At 41.5% G+C, this 16,365-nt stretch overlaps 1 protein-coding gene across 1 annotated transcript; it reads left to right on the top strand.

Moving 5' to 3' along the window:
• The first annotated feature begins 92 nt into the window (after positions 1–92).
• On the top strand, positions 93–15,805 carry sh3bp5lb (SH3-binding domain protein 5-like, b). Its single transcript, XM_072675873.1, has 7 exons — positions 93–168; positions 500–755; positions 945–1,007; positions 2,911–3,039; positions 4,802–4,963; positions 8,099–8,272; positions 11,020–15,805. The coding sequence occupies exons 2-7, from the start codon at positions 507–509 to the stop codon at positions 11,638–11,640; spliced, it is 1,398 nt and encodes a 465-aa protein (XP_072531974.1). The 5' UTR covers positions 93–168; positions 500–506; the 3' UTR covers positions 11,641–15,805.
• The last annotated feature ends 560 nt before the right edge of the window (positions 15,806–16,365 follow it).

Here is a 16,365-nt window from a genome sequence, read left to right as displayed (position 1 = left end):
TGAGAAAAAAAAGAAACGAATTTCCACATCTCCAAAGCCCTGAGTAAGGGAAGTAGACTTGATGAGAGGGCAAATCCTTACCCACACTCCAAAACAAGCCGGGGAGGAAAGAAGAGGCTGGGAAGGGGAGGCAGGGGATGAGAGGGACTCTAACACACGCAAAGCAAGGTAGCAGATGTTTTATTACATTATTGGGAATTGACAGCGTTCATGTTCATTTTTGAGTCTATAACGCACACACTTTGAGCTCTGAATGTTTTAAAATAGCGCCACTAATTTAACATTTCTGCTGTGAACTATGCTAGCTAGCATGCTACTAGCCTTGCAAGTGTCAGCACACTGATCTGCAGGCTTGCTAAAGGCTAACGGTCCACTCCGTTAGGATCCAAACATGGGCGTAAATATCTCCCATTTGAACGTTTAAAGACATTTTTACGTGCAGCGTTATATTTCTCCCCTCGTCTTGCCGAAAATCTCACCGAACAATCTGTGCATTAAGGCCACGTATGGAACCGGGGAGCCTGCGTGAGAATCCCCCCGGTTCTGGAGCGCCGGAGGCCGCGGGCTGGACCGAGCACAACCCGGCCGCTGAGGCGCAGGAGGCGTGCGGGGCGCTGAAGGAGCGCCGCGGAGACCGGAGCAACGGGCAGCCCGAGACTGGAGCCAACGAAACCAGCGGCATGGACAAGGATGGGGCTGAGGACGACGAGGAGGATGAGCAGTACGAAGAAGAAGAGCTAGACCCCAGAATTCAGGTAGACATGAATATTTAGATTGCCATCAAATCTGATCGTTGGACAGCCTGCGTTTGCTTGACCGGTATCACTGAATTAATACAAGCAGTGGGGGAATTAGCACTCATGGGACCTTGTACTGATGTAAAAACGTATTTTTTTCTGATTGATTGATTGTGTTTTTAGGCACTGTCTCTTTTCTCATTATAGGAAGAGCTAGAGCATCTGAACCAGGCCAGTGATGAGATAAACAGACTGGAGCTGCAGCTGGATGTGAGTCAGGTTTCATTGGTCTTATTTAACGAGCACAGAGACACACACACGCCGGGACTGTGTCCTTTTTGTTGCTGTTGGGTTAAAAAAAAAGAAGAGTGAAATTAATGTATAACAATAAAAGTGACCTTTTTATTTCTCTGACAAATTTTCTAGCCATGTCTGTTTAGAGGTGTTTCTCTGTGAGAGATGAACAGTAGTTTAGACAAGGAGCTTTACAGGTCTGTGATACCGGTGAGCAGGACGGTGATAATATTGACAACCTCACCCTGATTGAGCTGATCAGATCACTACACCAGCAGTTTTCATTATTTTAAAATGTTCTGCATTGTAGATGGATACTAAAGTCTTCAAGAAAAACATATGGAATTACTTAGTAAACAAAAAAACCAGAATATGTTTTTCATATTTTAGATTCCTCAAAGTAGGCACTTCTTGCTTAGATGAGAGCTTTGCACATCTTGGCATGTTCTCAGTCAGCTTTATGAGGTGGTCACCTGGAACAGCTTTCAGTTAACAGCTGTGCCTGGTCAAGAGTTAATTACTTTAATTGTTTTTGCCCCCTTAGTGTGTTTGAGGCCATCAGTCGTGTTGTGAAGAGGTAGAGTTGGTATACAGTGAACAGCCCTGTTTGAGTAATGTTCTAATCCTAATATGGCAAGAACTACTAAACTAAGAAAAGAAAAATGACGATCATTGCTGTAAGAAAATCTGAAAATATTTCAAGGAAAGTATCCTCAAGTGCAGTCGCAAAGCCCATCAAATGTTATGATGAAACCGGCTCTCGTCAGGACCACCCTAGGAAAGGAAGACAGAGTTACCTCTGTTGCACAGAATAAGTTCATCAGCGGCCTCAGAAACCGCAAGTTGACAGCACCCCGGATAATAGCCCACCTAAATGCTTTAACATTTTTAAGTTTGCTAAATGATTCTTTTTGTGCCTTCATAGTTTACAATGTATGTCTTGATGACTGTCTTGCACTGCTTTGGCATATTTTCATATTTTCATATTCTTAAAATGATGTAAACGGACTGGGTTTTTCTCCTGCACACAATTCTTGAAGCAGTTCCTGATGCTAGGTCTTGTGATTGTGTTGTTCATGACATCACTTGAACAGCCTCACTCCTCAAGCCACTTCATCACTTGAAGAGCACTGTGTGGTCTTTTATTGTCTTGTTGGGAGATTAAGTGATTGTTTGTGGTTCTCCACCTAAAATGAAGAGAGCCATCCTTCAAACACTTCCAACAAAACTGATGTATGACATATGAGCAGATGTAGACCAGACCAGTTTAGTCAGATAAGGCTCACGCTGTTCTAAACTGTTCTCTTGTGGAAAGCTTTTATTGCATTTACATAATAGGTCTGACTTTTTCACGGTAGATGTAATATGCTAGTAACACAGTTTGCCGACATTGCACAACAGTACCACGGAATTCAACCTCCGCATATATCCCATCCCATCCTCACACTAGCGATTAGGGCAGTGAAAACACACAACCAGAGTGGTGGCAGCTTCTTCAGCTTCCCAGGGAGCAACTGGGGTACCTCAGCCATGAAAGCTGAGGAAGGAGAAGGCTCTGTTCCTTCACTCCCCCCACCCACCACTTCCCGCCAGTCCTAGGGATCAAACCAGCGGCATTCCATGCCCGGTTCCATGCCCGCTTCTCCAACCTTCAGGCCTGTCTTTGTCATGTGGCTATTCAGTGGCTGTTGGAGAACGTCTACTGGACTATCATTCTTTGAAAACATCTTGATGTACAGTGCATTTTTAAAAATGAATAAATAAATAAAAATATATATATAAATATATAAAAAGGAAAATGCTGTGGTTACACACCTGCCTTCATTTCATCTAATGAATGCCAGTCATGCCAGTGTATTTTTGACTCTCTTTTATTCAGGAGGCAAGATCCAGCTACCGGAGAATCCTCACAGACTCTGCTCGCAAACTCAACGCTCAGGGCTCGCAGCTCGGTGCCTGCATAGAGAAAGCCAGGCCATACTACGAAGCTCGCAGACTTGCTAAAGAGGTGTGTCAAAGAGGGAAAAGGGGACAGGGTGACCTTCTTCAGGCATATACAATTTTGTCCCTAATGCTGAAATAAGCATTCCGATTGTGTATGTCGTAGCGCCTCTCATGAATGATAAAAATCACCCCCTTTGGGTGACTGCGGTGAAAATGACCCAGAAAATATCCCTTGGCTTAATGATCATTATGGGGCTAGGCAGCCCGCGTGCCCCTTAATACGATTAACCCCTGGAAATACAAGATATGATTTGCAGATCAATTTTCATTAGCGTTGTTAGGAGCCAATCTCAGACATGTAATTGGACTGGTGGAAAACTCTCTTCAGAGGCCATGGAGTGTAATTGAAAACAATTGAAAGAGAATTGGATTGTAAGTTTGACCTGGTCAGCTCTTCGCTTGAAGAACTATAAACAGGCTTTGGAAGAGGCTGAGTGGACTCGCCTCATAACATGGAGCATGATTACTGGGGCCTAACGAACTTGCGTTAATTTGTAGCGTTTCTGTTGCACACTAATTCTGTATCGCAGAGGTGTCCAACCTGCTGTAATATTATACGGACCCTCTTGAAAGTAGTGGTTAATGTAAATTTTTTTTTGTATATTTTTGGATGCATTTGGCTAATCATTGCCGGCTATCTAGGCTTAGATAAGTTAGCTAGCTGGATAAACAGCACAGACTGTGTTCCAGTGTTCACATTTTCAGGCACATTTAGTACACTGGTTTATCCAAGTTTGCTTGCTCTGGCTTTTGATGGAACTAAGCACATTGCAACTACGATGGCCTTGTTTTTTCCCCCCACTTATTTTCAGTGCGGGTATGTAAACTTTGACTTGCTTAAAGAATACCTGACATTGTATGACATGCTTTTATCCATGTAAGAGGAAAAAGTGTGTTGCATAGTTTAAAAACAGGAGTAGCAACCATCTTATCTATTCCTGTGGACACTAGAGCTGAAACGAAACTCTGTACAAGCAGCATTGGGCTCCAGTGTTATATTGTGTAGTGTGAGACTATTAGTATTCAGTCCACATGGTGGTTTAGGGCTTACTTCTTCTCCGTTTGAGACAGCTGAGGCATAGCTTCACAAAAATTATACCTGCAGTCTAACAGGAGCTGCCATCAATCTCTTCCTTGTGACCTTAAACTTTGAGCAACCTTGTGCATCCATTGAGGCCGCTTTTAGGTTTCGTCCCTGGTTCCCACCCCATGAACCTGCAATCTGTCTTCATCAACTAAGATCTTGTCCAGAAGTTAGACATCATCCTTTGTGGCAGTGACATGCTCTCCCCAAGTCAATCTCTGACATATGGCCTGTTATTTTAAGTTCCTTCCATGTATTGATTGTTTGGGTGCTCTTTATTCTAGCACAGCAGTTTCCTCTTGACGAGTCAGCCCTTTTTGTTAACTAAATGGTTTTTGGTCATGTCCTTGCATGCTGTATAATTGGGTGTCAGCTCTGGTCTCCTGCACTGAGATTGGACAATGCCTCAGCCTGATGCTGTGTGACTGGTTATGGCCCTGCAAATGATATATAGGATTCAAAGGTTTCACCCCATCATGCGTAGCAGGAATTATTATTTCCATTTATTCCATCATGCTTTTATTCTCTGAGCGCTTAATGCATTCACATTGTCCTCATCTACTTCATTTTTCACTGAAAGGTCAAAGTCTCAGACTCTCCTGACAGATGTGGCTATGTTTAAGAACAGGATGATTGATGGCTGTATCTCCAGTTGAGGTTTGATTGATTGATTCACCTGCAGGCCCAGCAAGAGACCCAGAAAGCAGCCCTGCGCTACGAGAGGGCCGTCTCCATGCACACAGCTGCTAGGGAAATGGTGTACGTGGCAGAACAGGGCCTTCTGGCCGACAGGAACACAATGGACCCCACCTGGCAGGAGATGCTCAATCATGCAACAGCCAAGGTACGGTGAAGTGACCTGCAATATCTGCATTTTTAATCGTGTTTGAGTATCGCAATAATATATTGCTGCTCTTGCACAGCAACTTTTTTTTTTTACTTTTGACAGAATTTAAATCTGTTAGTTGTTCTTTACGTTGTGTCAAAATATCATGAATGAATTGACCAATAGAAATGTTCCAGAATCACATTTTGAAGATACAAATTTACGATCCGGCAGCGAGAATATACTAACAGTCAAAAAACAATGTAATAAAAATGAAACACAAGGTTTAATATAAAGGCAGCAAAAGAGGTGATCTCTCCTGGTTCGGGTTTTCTTCTGAGTTTGCTTAGTGTTTTAGATGTGAACAATTTACCATACCAGTAGATGGCCCACAAAATAATAATTCTGAGTTAAATATCTTTTGATAACATTTCCATACAGTGTGTGCAGAATTATTAGGCAAGTTGTATTTGAGAGGATTCTTTTTATTATTGAACAACAACTATGTTCTCAATCAACCCAAAAGACTCATAAATATCAAAGCTTAATATTTTTGGAAGTTGGAGTGGGTTTTTTTTTTAGATTTGGCTATCTTAGGAGGATATCTGTTTGTGCAGGTAACTATTACTGTGCAGAATTATTAGGCAACTTAATAAAAAACAAACATATACCCATCTCACTTGCTCTATTTTTTTTTCTATTATTTTGCTCTATGCCTAATTCATGGGCAGTTATTTTGCGCCTTTTTTTTCAACACGTTTCTTGCGACCCTGTTGGCTACTTGCCATGAAATGCTTGATTGTTCGGTGATCATACTTCAAAAGTTTGGCAATTTCAAGACTGCTGAATCCCTCTGCAAGACATCTCACAATTTTTTACTTTTCAGAGTCCGTCACATCTCTCTTCTGACCCATTTTGCCAAAGGAAAGGAAGTTGCCTAATCATTAAGCACACCTTATATAGGGTGTTGATGTCATTAGAACACACCCCTTCTCATTACAGAGATGCACATCACCTGATTTACTTGATTGGTAGTTGGCTTTCAAGCCTATAAAGCTTGGAGTAGAACAACATATGTATAAAAAAGATGATGTTATCAAAATACTCATTTGCCTAATAATTCTGCACACAGTGTATATAAATTCACATAGATATCCCTTTTGTTCATTGTGAGACATGATAGCAGATGCCTCTGTCTTAATGTTTAGTCAAAACCTTTTTAAAGTCTCAAACTTTATTACGAACTACACACCTTATTTGAATATTAGATTAAGTAAACAAATAGAAAAACTAAGAAGTCCCAATATTATGTTTGAGTAGTATTTTCAGCATAGTTGAATAATGAGTTGGAACTGACACACCACAAACTTTTAATTTGGCAAAACCAAAACAGAGCTGGAAAACTGTCCGATTCATAGTAACAGTCTCTAAATTGCCATACACTAGCAGCCCTAGTCAAAGCTGGCAAAACAGTAAAATGCGACAGTGACTTGAGAAAAATATTGTGGTTGGTACTGGGAAGCAGCAAATAAATTCCAGACTCTTCTAGTTATGGGAATATGGGTTGCTACGTGACCCAGGCTTGAGATCATGTTTTTTCTTGAGCCAGTGTCTGCAAAAGAGGAGCTCAGACTTGGCACACGATGGATTGAAAGCATTCTAAGTAGCGCTAGCTTTGATCATTTTTGCTCTCCAACATCTGCTTTGTCAAAAACAATCTAGGCTTGCTCATTTGACTGCCAAACTGGAAGTAACCTCATGTCAGGGAAAGTACCTCCATATTTTTGTACTGCTAAGACTCAAGAAAGCTAGACCCAGGAAAATAAGTGGGGGGCCAGGCTAAAAGCAAACTTGCCTATAATCTCTTCAGCTTGCTAACAGCACATCCCGCTGAGAGGACACAATGAGAGGACAGCAGCACTATCTGGTAAGACTCTGGAGTAATTAGTGTTTTTGTTGCAGCATTAAAACTATGCTATAATATGCAGCTTCTGCAAGGTGTCAATACAGATTAAAAGCATCTTTAAAAAAAAAAACAACATTTATTGGTCCTTACTGACCTATTAGCATTTAGCAAGTAGGTATTAAATGCTGTCTTCAGGAACATGCCTCCATTAAATATATGGAGGCCTACCGTAGAAGCATAATACTTTATTATTAAAGTTTGACAGTTGCCCTTTATACCAACCTACATGCTTAACAGCAGTCAGACAGATATTACTCCAGATTGACCCTAAGGACTTGTTTTGTACCGTAAAGATAAAAAGTTTCATCTCAAATGTTTCATGAATACGGAGTTGTGCGATTAAGTCACGTTCCTATATTATTTTAATCTTCACTTATCTTGCCTATAACCAAGTGTCACTTGGATACATATAAGCAACTGCCTTTGGCCTTAGTTATATATAGCATTTTGACTCCCACTGCTTTTTGATGAATTGTTCACAAACAGTAGGTGCTGGAAAAGAAGAAAAAGATTTTCCTTTGTAGCAGATATGCTCAAGCTGCTTGTGTAAAAATGTTAGTAATCTTGCTTGAATGCTTTGCAGAAGAAAAAAAAAAAGATATGTTTGACTCTGCCCGGCTCCTCATTATACCTTATTGTGAGGTCCTGACCCATTTGGTCTGTAAAGCTTACTTAAGTAGCCAAACAGTACGGCTTATCAGCCAAGGCTAATTAGGGAGTACACACAAGGAATTCGTTCACTGAAAGCATGAAAGCACAGGTCATATAAACAGGGCTGTTTAAGGTAAATGCTCTTATCCCATTACCGGGTTTGCTTGTATTCTAATGACCTCCCTGCTGCTTAAACACTTGCTCTCCAGGGCCAATCAATGGTGGTGATTAATGCGTACCTGCACTTAATGATCAAGGTTACATGTCTTCATCTGGATTCCTTGGGAGTCTTACTTTGCAGTTGTGCTGTGTAAGATCTTTAGCATCTGAGATGAGCATCTGTGTATGTTGAATTTCAGAGCATATACTGCTGTAATAGATGTTTAAATGCTGATTCAGTACAGCTTTTTCTGAGTAATTTATCTAAAGCTTATCTAATTAGCTCTCTACAGGGATACTTAGATATTGTATTCTACTGATTATCAGTTGCTGTGAGAGATTCTGCAAGCTGACTGGCTGATATGCTTCTCTGGCAGGTGAACGAAGCGGAGGAGGAGCGTCTGAGGAGCGAGAGAGAGCACCAGCGGGTCACTCAGCTGTGCCAGGAGGCGGAAGCCCGAGTGCAGACCCTGCAGAAAGCTCTCAAGAGGGTCATCCTCAAGTCCAAACCTTACTTTGAGCTCAAGGCTCAGTTCAACCACATCCTGGAGGTAAAAAACTCACCCAGGTCTAACCCATCCTGCTCCTGAGAGACGCTTCGGTTACTCATTCCTGCCAGTGTCTTTCATATTAACATATTCGAACTGCGTCCTCAGAGAGTAGAGTGTTTTTGGAGTGTAAAACCTTGGTGATCTGATATGAAAGGGTTTTATTATTAGTTTTACATTGAAGTAGACTGATGGAGGACGGCCCGTGGTCCCTCAGGGGAAAGTTTTTATAAATAACACAATAAGATGCAGTGAGTTAAGGTGTGTAAGCTGTATATAGGTATAAAAAGATCATAAATCTTATAGGTATTAATACAATGAGACTCCACCGGCCTGTTTGGCACTCGACTGGTCAACACAATAAGATGCACTCTAACTACATCAACACACCCTTGTTTCATAGTAGTTAACTAATAATGTATAGAAGTGAATAGCAGCTTAATAAACATACACTATATTTCCAAATGTATGTGGACAGCTAATGATTGCACCCATTGCTGACACAGATGTACAACTGCACACATACAGAGCTGGTCTAGTCCCTGTATAAAAGTATTATCAATAGAATAAGACTCTCTGGAGTAGATAAACATGAATCTATTGGCACCATGCCTAATGCCAGTCATGGGCTGGAGGATGGCGTTGAGCTGTGGAGCAGTGGAACTGTGTTCTCTAGAACGATGGTGCATCATCCAACACTTTTGGAATGGGTTGGGGAGTTGTGGATAAGGTGGGGTGGTGATCAACCAACATCCAGACCTCTCTAACGCTCTTGTTGCTGCATACAATCAAATCCTCACAGCAATGCTCCAAAGAAAAAAAAGAAAGCCTTCCCTGGAAAGTAGAGACACTTACCCCAAGAAAACCTTTTTTTAATGCCCTTTTTTTAATATCCCAGTACTTTTTTTTAATATAGCATACCTCTCAGTATATACTATATGTAAATGTTTGTTGTAGAAGTAATCTGTCTATCTTAATTGTCTTATCTTGTGCTGTGTTTAGGGGTTATCCAGTCCAGGTATCTTTTTAATGGGTCAGATATTAGCTATTTTAAGCCCAATCCAGTTCCATTTTTGTGTTCCACTTATGCTACTACTTATGCTAATGTAAACAGGCATTATTCATAACCTGCAGAAGTGAGGCACATTGTCAGAATTTAACAGAGAGCTATAAAGACCACAGGGTTTAGCTATTTTAAAGTGGAAAAGTGCCAGTGTTTTGATTGTGTAGAAGCTATCCACCTTTCCTCCAAACACTGGCGCACAAAATATGAATGAGCTGCTTTTTTTTACCTGCCACTTACCATGATCGGTATGCCAACTGAAACAGGTACAAAATACTCTCCAGTCATGCTTTTCACACACAACCGAGAAACACTCTGCTCTAGTCGCACAATAGGAGCAGACTGCTACGTGCATGTTGGGGAAGTGTGAAATCATAGGTTATTCACTGTGTTCTTCTTTGAACTACACTTGAACTACATGAAAGCCTTTGTCATTAATTGAGTAGATTGCAGGCTTTGACTCTGGCTTTAAGAAAACCTCAAAACCTGGTGAGCCAAAGCCTTACCCTGCAGTCTCTCACACAAATGATATGGACAATGTACCATGCGATATGCTTCCCAGTATAATAAACACTCAAAACACGAAAGCAGTAGGTTGCTGTGAAGGCAATATGAAATCACTGCATATTCACTATATGTAAATTATATGTCCAAATGTTTGTGGACACCCCTTCTAATGACAGCATTTAACCTATTGGCACCATGACTAATGCCAGCCAGGAGTAGGCTAGAGGGGTATAAAGCCCCATTGAGCTGTGGAGTAGTGGGAATGATGGTGCTCCATCCAATACTTTTAGGATGAGTTGAGGATGAGGTAGGGTGATCCTCCAACATCCTGACCTCACTAACACTCTTGGTGTTGAATGCAATCAAATGCTCACAGCAGTGCTAAGACAGTAGAGGCAGTTACTCCAACAAAAGCAGGATAAACCAAACCCTTAATTTCGCTAGCTAGCGTACTCAATCTACCTGTATAACGAAGTTGCAGATGGTAAGCTTACCCTTTATGTGCGATCACTTGCTAAACCTAGATGATTAACTAGCTAACTTAATAACATTTTGTTTCAGCCAGGTTATGGCATCCTTAAATGTTCTCACACTTATATTTCAAGGGACTTCACTTTAACACAGGCGAAAAGGCAGAACTTTTACTTTTAATAGCAAGCGGTGATTAGTTGTTTGGTAGTAAGTGGGTTTGTCTGGGACCGAATTTCATAACCAGTCCACGTGTGTAGACAAATCATGAGATACATCTCTCTGTCCGTCAGTCTTTCAGTTTATGGGATTGAAGTAGGCAAAGTATACCATTAGTGGGGTATTGTACAGTATTGACATCAAAATATTGCAATATTATATTTTGCAATAGTGTTTTGATTCTCACAAACACAGAAGTTGTTAATCAATAGTTTACATGTAAAGATTGATGGCAGACATTAATTTTGTGGTGTTGTTTTTTTTTTAACCCAGACAGCTAGATAGCACAATTGTTCTTCAGATCCCACTTTTCTGACTACGTTGTATAATAGTATCGTATCGCCAGGTTCTTGCCAATACACAGCCCTACTGTACATAGCCTATATATGATGGAATGATATGATGTTCCCATTATTTTTGTGCACTGTTAAGAACTTAATTGTGAATGAAGTTTCTGGGATGATCTTTTCTCATCAATCTAACGAATTTGCAGGAGCACAAGTCCAAAGTGGTCCAGCTGGAGGAGCGCGTGGCAAAGGTGAAAACCCGTTACTCTGTCGCCCTGCGCAACCTGGAGCAGATCAGCGAGCAGATCCACGCCCAGAGGGGGCGTGTCCGAGCAGCCAGGAAGCGCAACAGAGCCCGTGGGGGGCGGAGCTCACCCGTAGGGGCGGAGTCTGAGGGGGTCATACAGGCGGGGGCTTATGGGGGGCTGGGGTCAAGTCTAATGGATAATGATTGGGCTGATCAGGAGAAAACAAGGCAGTGGGTGGAGAAGCATAGGGAGCAGGGTTGGGGTCAGAGAGAGCGGGCAGAGAGGGCCGGGTCGGACTCCATGTCCGTCATAAGCTTGCAGACTATCGCATCGGACCTGGAAAAATGCGACTCGGTGGAACATCTGGGCAACCTGAGCGACGTCGGGAGTCTTGTTGGAGAGGAGAGGGAGCCGGAGGGCGAGAGAGGTTTTAGGGCTGAAGTAAAAGGAGTGGCGAAAGAGGTGGTGAACGTGGCCAGACAGGAAAAGGAAGCAGAAAGGGAAGCGTCTGCGACAGAGCGGCAGCAGAGGGACAGGGAGAGTTTTGTCAAACAGCACCACAGGAGCGTTAGCTTGTGAGAATTGCCATGATGACACACCTTAAAACAGGGGCGTCAAAGTGCTGGAGGGCAGCAGTGCTGCAGAAATTAGCGTTGTCCCTTTTTTTCTAAAACAGTGAGAGGCTTATTATTTCGTTATTAATCACTTATACATGAACTACTGTAAATGATTCAGTAACACCTATGAAACTAATATGATAAGTTATGTGGCTGGACTTAAGTGTGGACCCACAAATAGGCCTTAAGACCTGTGAAATTCATATATATATATATATATATATATATATATATATATATATAGCTGTATGCAAACGTTTGGCCATCCTTCACCAGATGACACATTTTGTTGTTTTCTTAATTACGAAGTAAATAAACAGATTGAGTAACTAATTAAATATTAAACAATCTTCAGCAAATACTGATGCACAGTTACTTTTTAATAACATCACAGGCCTTGATTAGCAAATCAGGCTTAAGGCATAACACCAGTTGTAATTCGAAACTGTCAGCTGAATCAAATTTCTAAGCTTTATAAATTCTATTTCTCTTCAAACCTTGCACCACCACTCAGCAACCATAGGCTCTCTTAGGATGGGAAAACTAATCATTGTCTACAAAACTGGGGGAGGCAATAAGATCAATGTTAAGTAATTACGGTTTTAGGTCAAGATGAGATCTGGATGACCAAGTAGACTGTCAGAAAGGATAAAATAAGTGCTTGTAAGAAAGGTTAATCAAAACCTTTATGACTCCCAAGAACCTGCAGTTAGACTTCGCTGAGTCAATAATGGTGGTGCACTGTTCCACTGGACGAAGAGAATCTTTATAGAACAGACATGAGAAAAAAATTCAAAGTCTTCACAAAACATTTGAAGTATGCTACAGAACCTCTAGACAGCTATGTTATGAAAAATAACTGTGTTAGCAATTGCTGAAAATATTGTGTTTTATGTTTGCGTTATTAATTCTCAATTAAAATGTGTTTTTTATCAAATAAAAAACAAACAAACCAATGTGTCACTTGGACAAACCTTTGAATAACTGCTTAACTTATTGTATCTTAATATGTTATATGGATTATAACATCTTTTTCATGAGTGGGATTAGGTGTAAGAAGAGGTACAATGCCAAATTCTGCAATGCTGTTGTCCCGCAGGACTGGAGTTTGATACCCCTGCCTTAAAACCTCAAAACCTGGAGGGTCAGAGCCTGTCAGAGCAGCCTTTCACGCGAGCCTCTCTGGTTGCTCAAGGACAAAGTGCCATATTGCGATATTCTGCATATTGTGATTGCGATATGACTCCCAATCTACTAAACACACATGAACCCTTCGTCAGAACCTCCCCAGGAATTTTCCCCCGGGGGCTGATGCTCACAGCATTCTGCATGATTCATTAGGAGCCAGTATTGCACAGATCAGTATTGCGATAATTCTACATTGTGCAGCTAGGGGTGGGCGATATGGCAGCTAGTGTCCGATTTTTACAGATGCTGTCAAAAGTTTGTGTAGTTTATTAAGAATTAAGACTTTTTTTTTTGCTCCAATTGTTAAAAGAGAAAATGCAGGCAGGCAGTTGGCCAGTGTTGTTTAAGTACTGACCTTTAGCATGTGCTCAGAAAAGCATATTGTTTATCGCATTAAAAAAATGGTCACAGTAACGATAAAATATCCTCATATTGCCCACCTCTATGTGCAGCTGTGGTCTTCCGTTAGTGTTCCGGGCCTTGCCTTTCTTTAGAGCGACTGTGCTCTTCCTCCAACTGCTGACAGAGGTGTAATAAGCGAAACGCAGTGTGAGCGAGGAGAAAGCGTGAAAAGCTGCACAGGAAGGGCTCAGACACTCCAGGACCTTGCTGCTGCGACTAAGAGATAGAAGTTCTTTTTTTTTTTTTTTTTTACTCTACAACAGAGGGAGGAAAATAGTAATTAGACTCATATGTATACACATACACACACAGATCCGCCATAACATTAGCACCGGTGACTGAAGTGAATTGAAAAACATTGATTATCTTCATCTACAGTGATGGATCAGGCAGCAAATGAGCAGTCAGTTCATGAAGTTGATGTGTTACAAGCACAGGGAAATGTGTAGTGGAATCTGCAAGACTCTTACAAAGGTTGAACTGTGATGGCTAGATGACTGGGTCAGAACATCTCCAAAACATCAGGCAGGTCTTGTGGACTTTTTTTCTGCTATGCAGTGGTCAGTACCTACCAAAAGTGTTCCATGAAAGGGCGAATGTAGACAGAGGACCAGGGTCCTGGGCAGCAAGGCTCATTTATGCTCATGGAGGCCCCACCTGACAACATGCACGACTTAAAGGATCTGCTGCTAATCTGCTGCTAGATCTAGATACCACAGGACGCCTTCTGCAGGTGTGCCGGATCTGTTGTGGCCTCATTAGGGGGGGACCTACTTAATATTAGGCAAGTAGGTGGTGCTAATCTTCTGGCTGATCGGTATATATCGTTGCTGTCATGTAAAAATCTTGTGTCTCCATTTTTCAAAGATTTTGACTTAATGGGAATCTGCCAGTTGTTCTTTACATTAATGAGCAAACCAATAGAAACGCTCCCATTCAATCTTCCATTAAACACTATAAAGGGTATTTCATCCTACTGTAAGCTTGTCATTATAGAGATACAAGATTTTTGCATGTATAAAACACTAATAAATATGAAATAGTATAGTCTTCTCTCCTGAGATAGAGTTTGTGTTCTTGCTCAGTGTCCGGGGGGGAGGGGCTCGTGCAGAGGAAGGTGAGAATTCATGACTAGTGGTTATGAGGTGGACGTATGCAAACTGGCACAGCAGTGTCATTGAAACTCTGCGCTGGAGCAGAGCTGGATCTGATAGTCTTTTACATATTAATGAATAACAATGAGGTGGGACGCGTGGGGGGGGGATTCGTCGCGCCCGCTGGGAGTTGTAGTTCTCACGCTCTGATCTTTTCACACTGTTTAACTATCAAATCAGTCACGGAGAGGGAGGAATAGGAAGGAAACGGAGAGGAAAGTGGAGCTGCAACCGAAGGAGTGAAAATAGATCCTGCTGCACATCATGGATCCGCTGATAAAAATAGTATCAGCTGCATTGACCATTTCCTCTGTGCTGAACCTCAAAAGGCCTGCATGTGAGTGAGGGAGAGAGATAAGGGGGAAGGTGGAGGAGGAGAGGGCGCATGGGTGAGAGATAAGTAGAACGAGAGGAGGGTTGAGGGAGAGAGCGAGGGAGAGATAAGGTGAAAGAGAGAGATGGATACAGAGTTCAGTGGTTTATCACTTATTCTGTGTATGCTGGTTTAATTAGCTGATGTTTCATCCATACACTGTAAGATCCATGGCATTTTTACTGGAGTCACTTTCTTTATTGTTTAGTTTTATTCTTTTACTGTGAAGTGGTACGACTCTGTTTAGCCCCTCTTGGTCTGGTTTTAAAACTCGATTTATAAAAGCTATGGAAAAGGGAGCCGGTCTGGAGTGCCTTTCTTTTCGCCTGTGCTGGGATGGTTTAACAGACGCAGCTGAATGAGTATAAAACCCGCGGATATCAGTGTGCTGTCCTGAGGTTCAGTTTCTGTGTTGTTTATCAGCGACAAAGCTTATTTATTTTTGGGTTACTTAATGCGTCAGATGTTACAGTTACAGTTTCACCGTAGTGCTGGATTTTGTTTGCAGCGATGTCTTTATTCTTTATATATGATAAATACATGTTTACAGGTACAGCTGTGAATGGGATGCCTGGATAACTGACTGTAGTATGAAATGGGTTCACATTGGTGACAGATGTGTGTGATGGAGCTGAGTGGTTTGGAATGGTGGCACTTTGACCATGGTCAGTACTGTATTGTTGGTACTTTGCGTTCCTCTGACCTCTCTTCTTTTCATCGATCCCCGCTGTAAATCCTCTATTCTTTTAGAAGCGGTTTGCTTTTCTTAACTCCACTGCACATAGTTGACTTGTATTTTACTCACTGTAAAGAGAGGAGCTGACCCCATCAGGTCAAATCCTGCTGTCCCGATCAGAACTTCACACAAGCTCTCTGTATATATATGAAGTTTGTCAAAGGTCAAATTGATGTATGATATAGAGAAATGATACTTAACATGATTAATGTATTCATTATGTAAATGTTAATTTATTGGGCAGTTGAGGATATTAAAACTTGAATTTAACATCTACCCTTGTGTTTGCATTTTTGTTTAGTTAGTTAGGTTGTTTGTTTGTTTGTTTGCATCCTCTTTGACAAAGTGCATTTTGGCTTTCAACATCAGGCCTCAGGAACTACAGCTAAAAAATAGCCAGTCGGCACATTTACTTTCACAGTGAATGTGTGGTGTGATGGATGAATGGACTGGTGGATGGAGTGCCTGATTAGTAGACAGACTGACAGACATTGATAGACTGACCGATTGACCAATAGATACGCAGACACATCTGGGTATACATGGCTAGATACATTTAGAATGGATGGATGGGTGGTGGTAGACCTACAGACACTGATAGATTGACAAATTAATAGCTACACAGAAAGATAAAGGGGGTTATAGGTAGCTATATTAATATACTTGTAGACAGACAGATAGACTGATATTTATGCAGACAGATAGATCAATAGACTGATGGGTAGATTATCTGGTGCCATTATCTGACGTTTTGCCAGATGGCATTTTCTACAAACTCAAAGTACCAACTTATTGCTTTTGGGTTATCAATTAACACCAAAACTGGGTGGTCAG

This window comes from Salminus brasiliensis, chromosome 3 (genome assembly GCF_030463535.1).
Source record: "Salminus brasiliensis chromosome 3, fSalBra1.hap2, whole genome shotgun sequence".
NCBI classification, from domain to species: Eukaryota; Metazoa; Chordata; class Actinopteri; order Characiformes; family Bryconidae; genus Salminus; species Salminus brasiliensis.
Note: the sequence above shows the minus strand (reverse complement) of the source record. Positions and strands in the feature narration are given on the sequence as shown.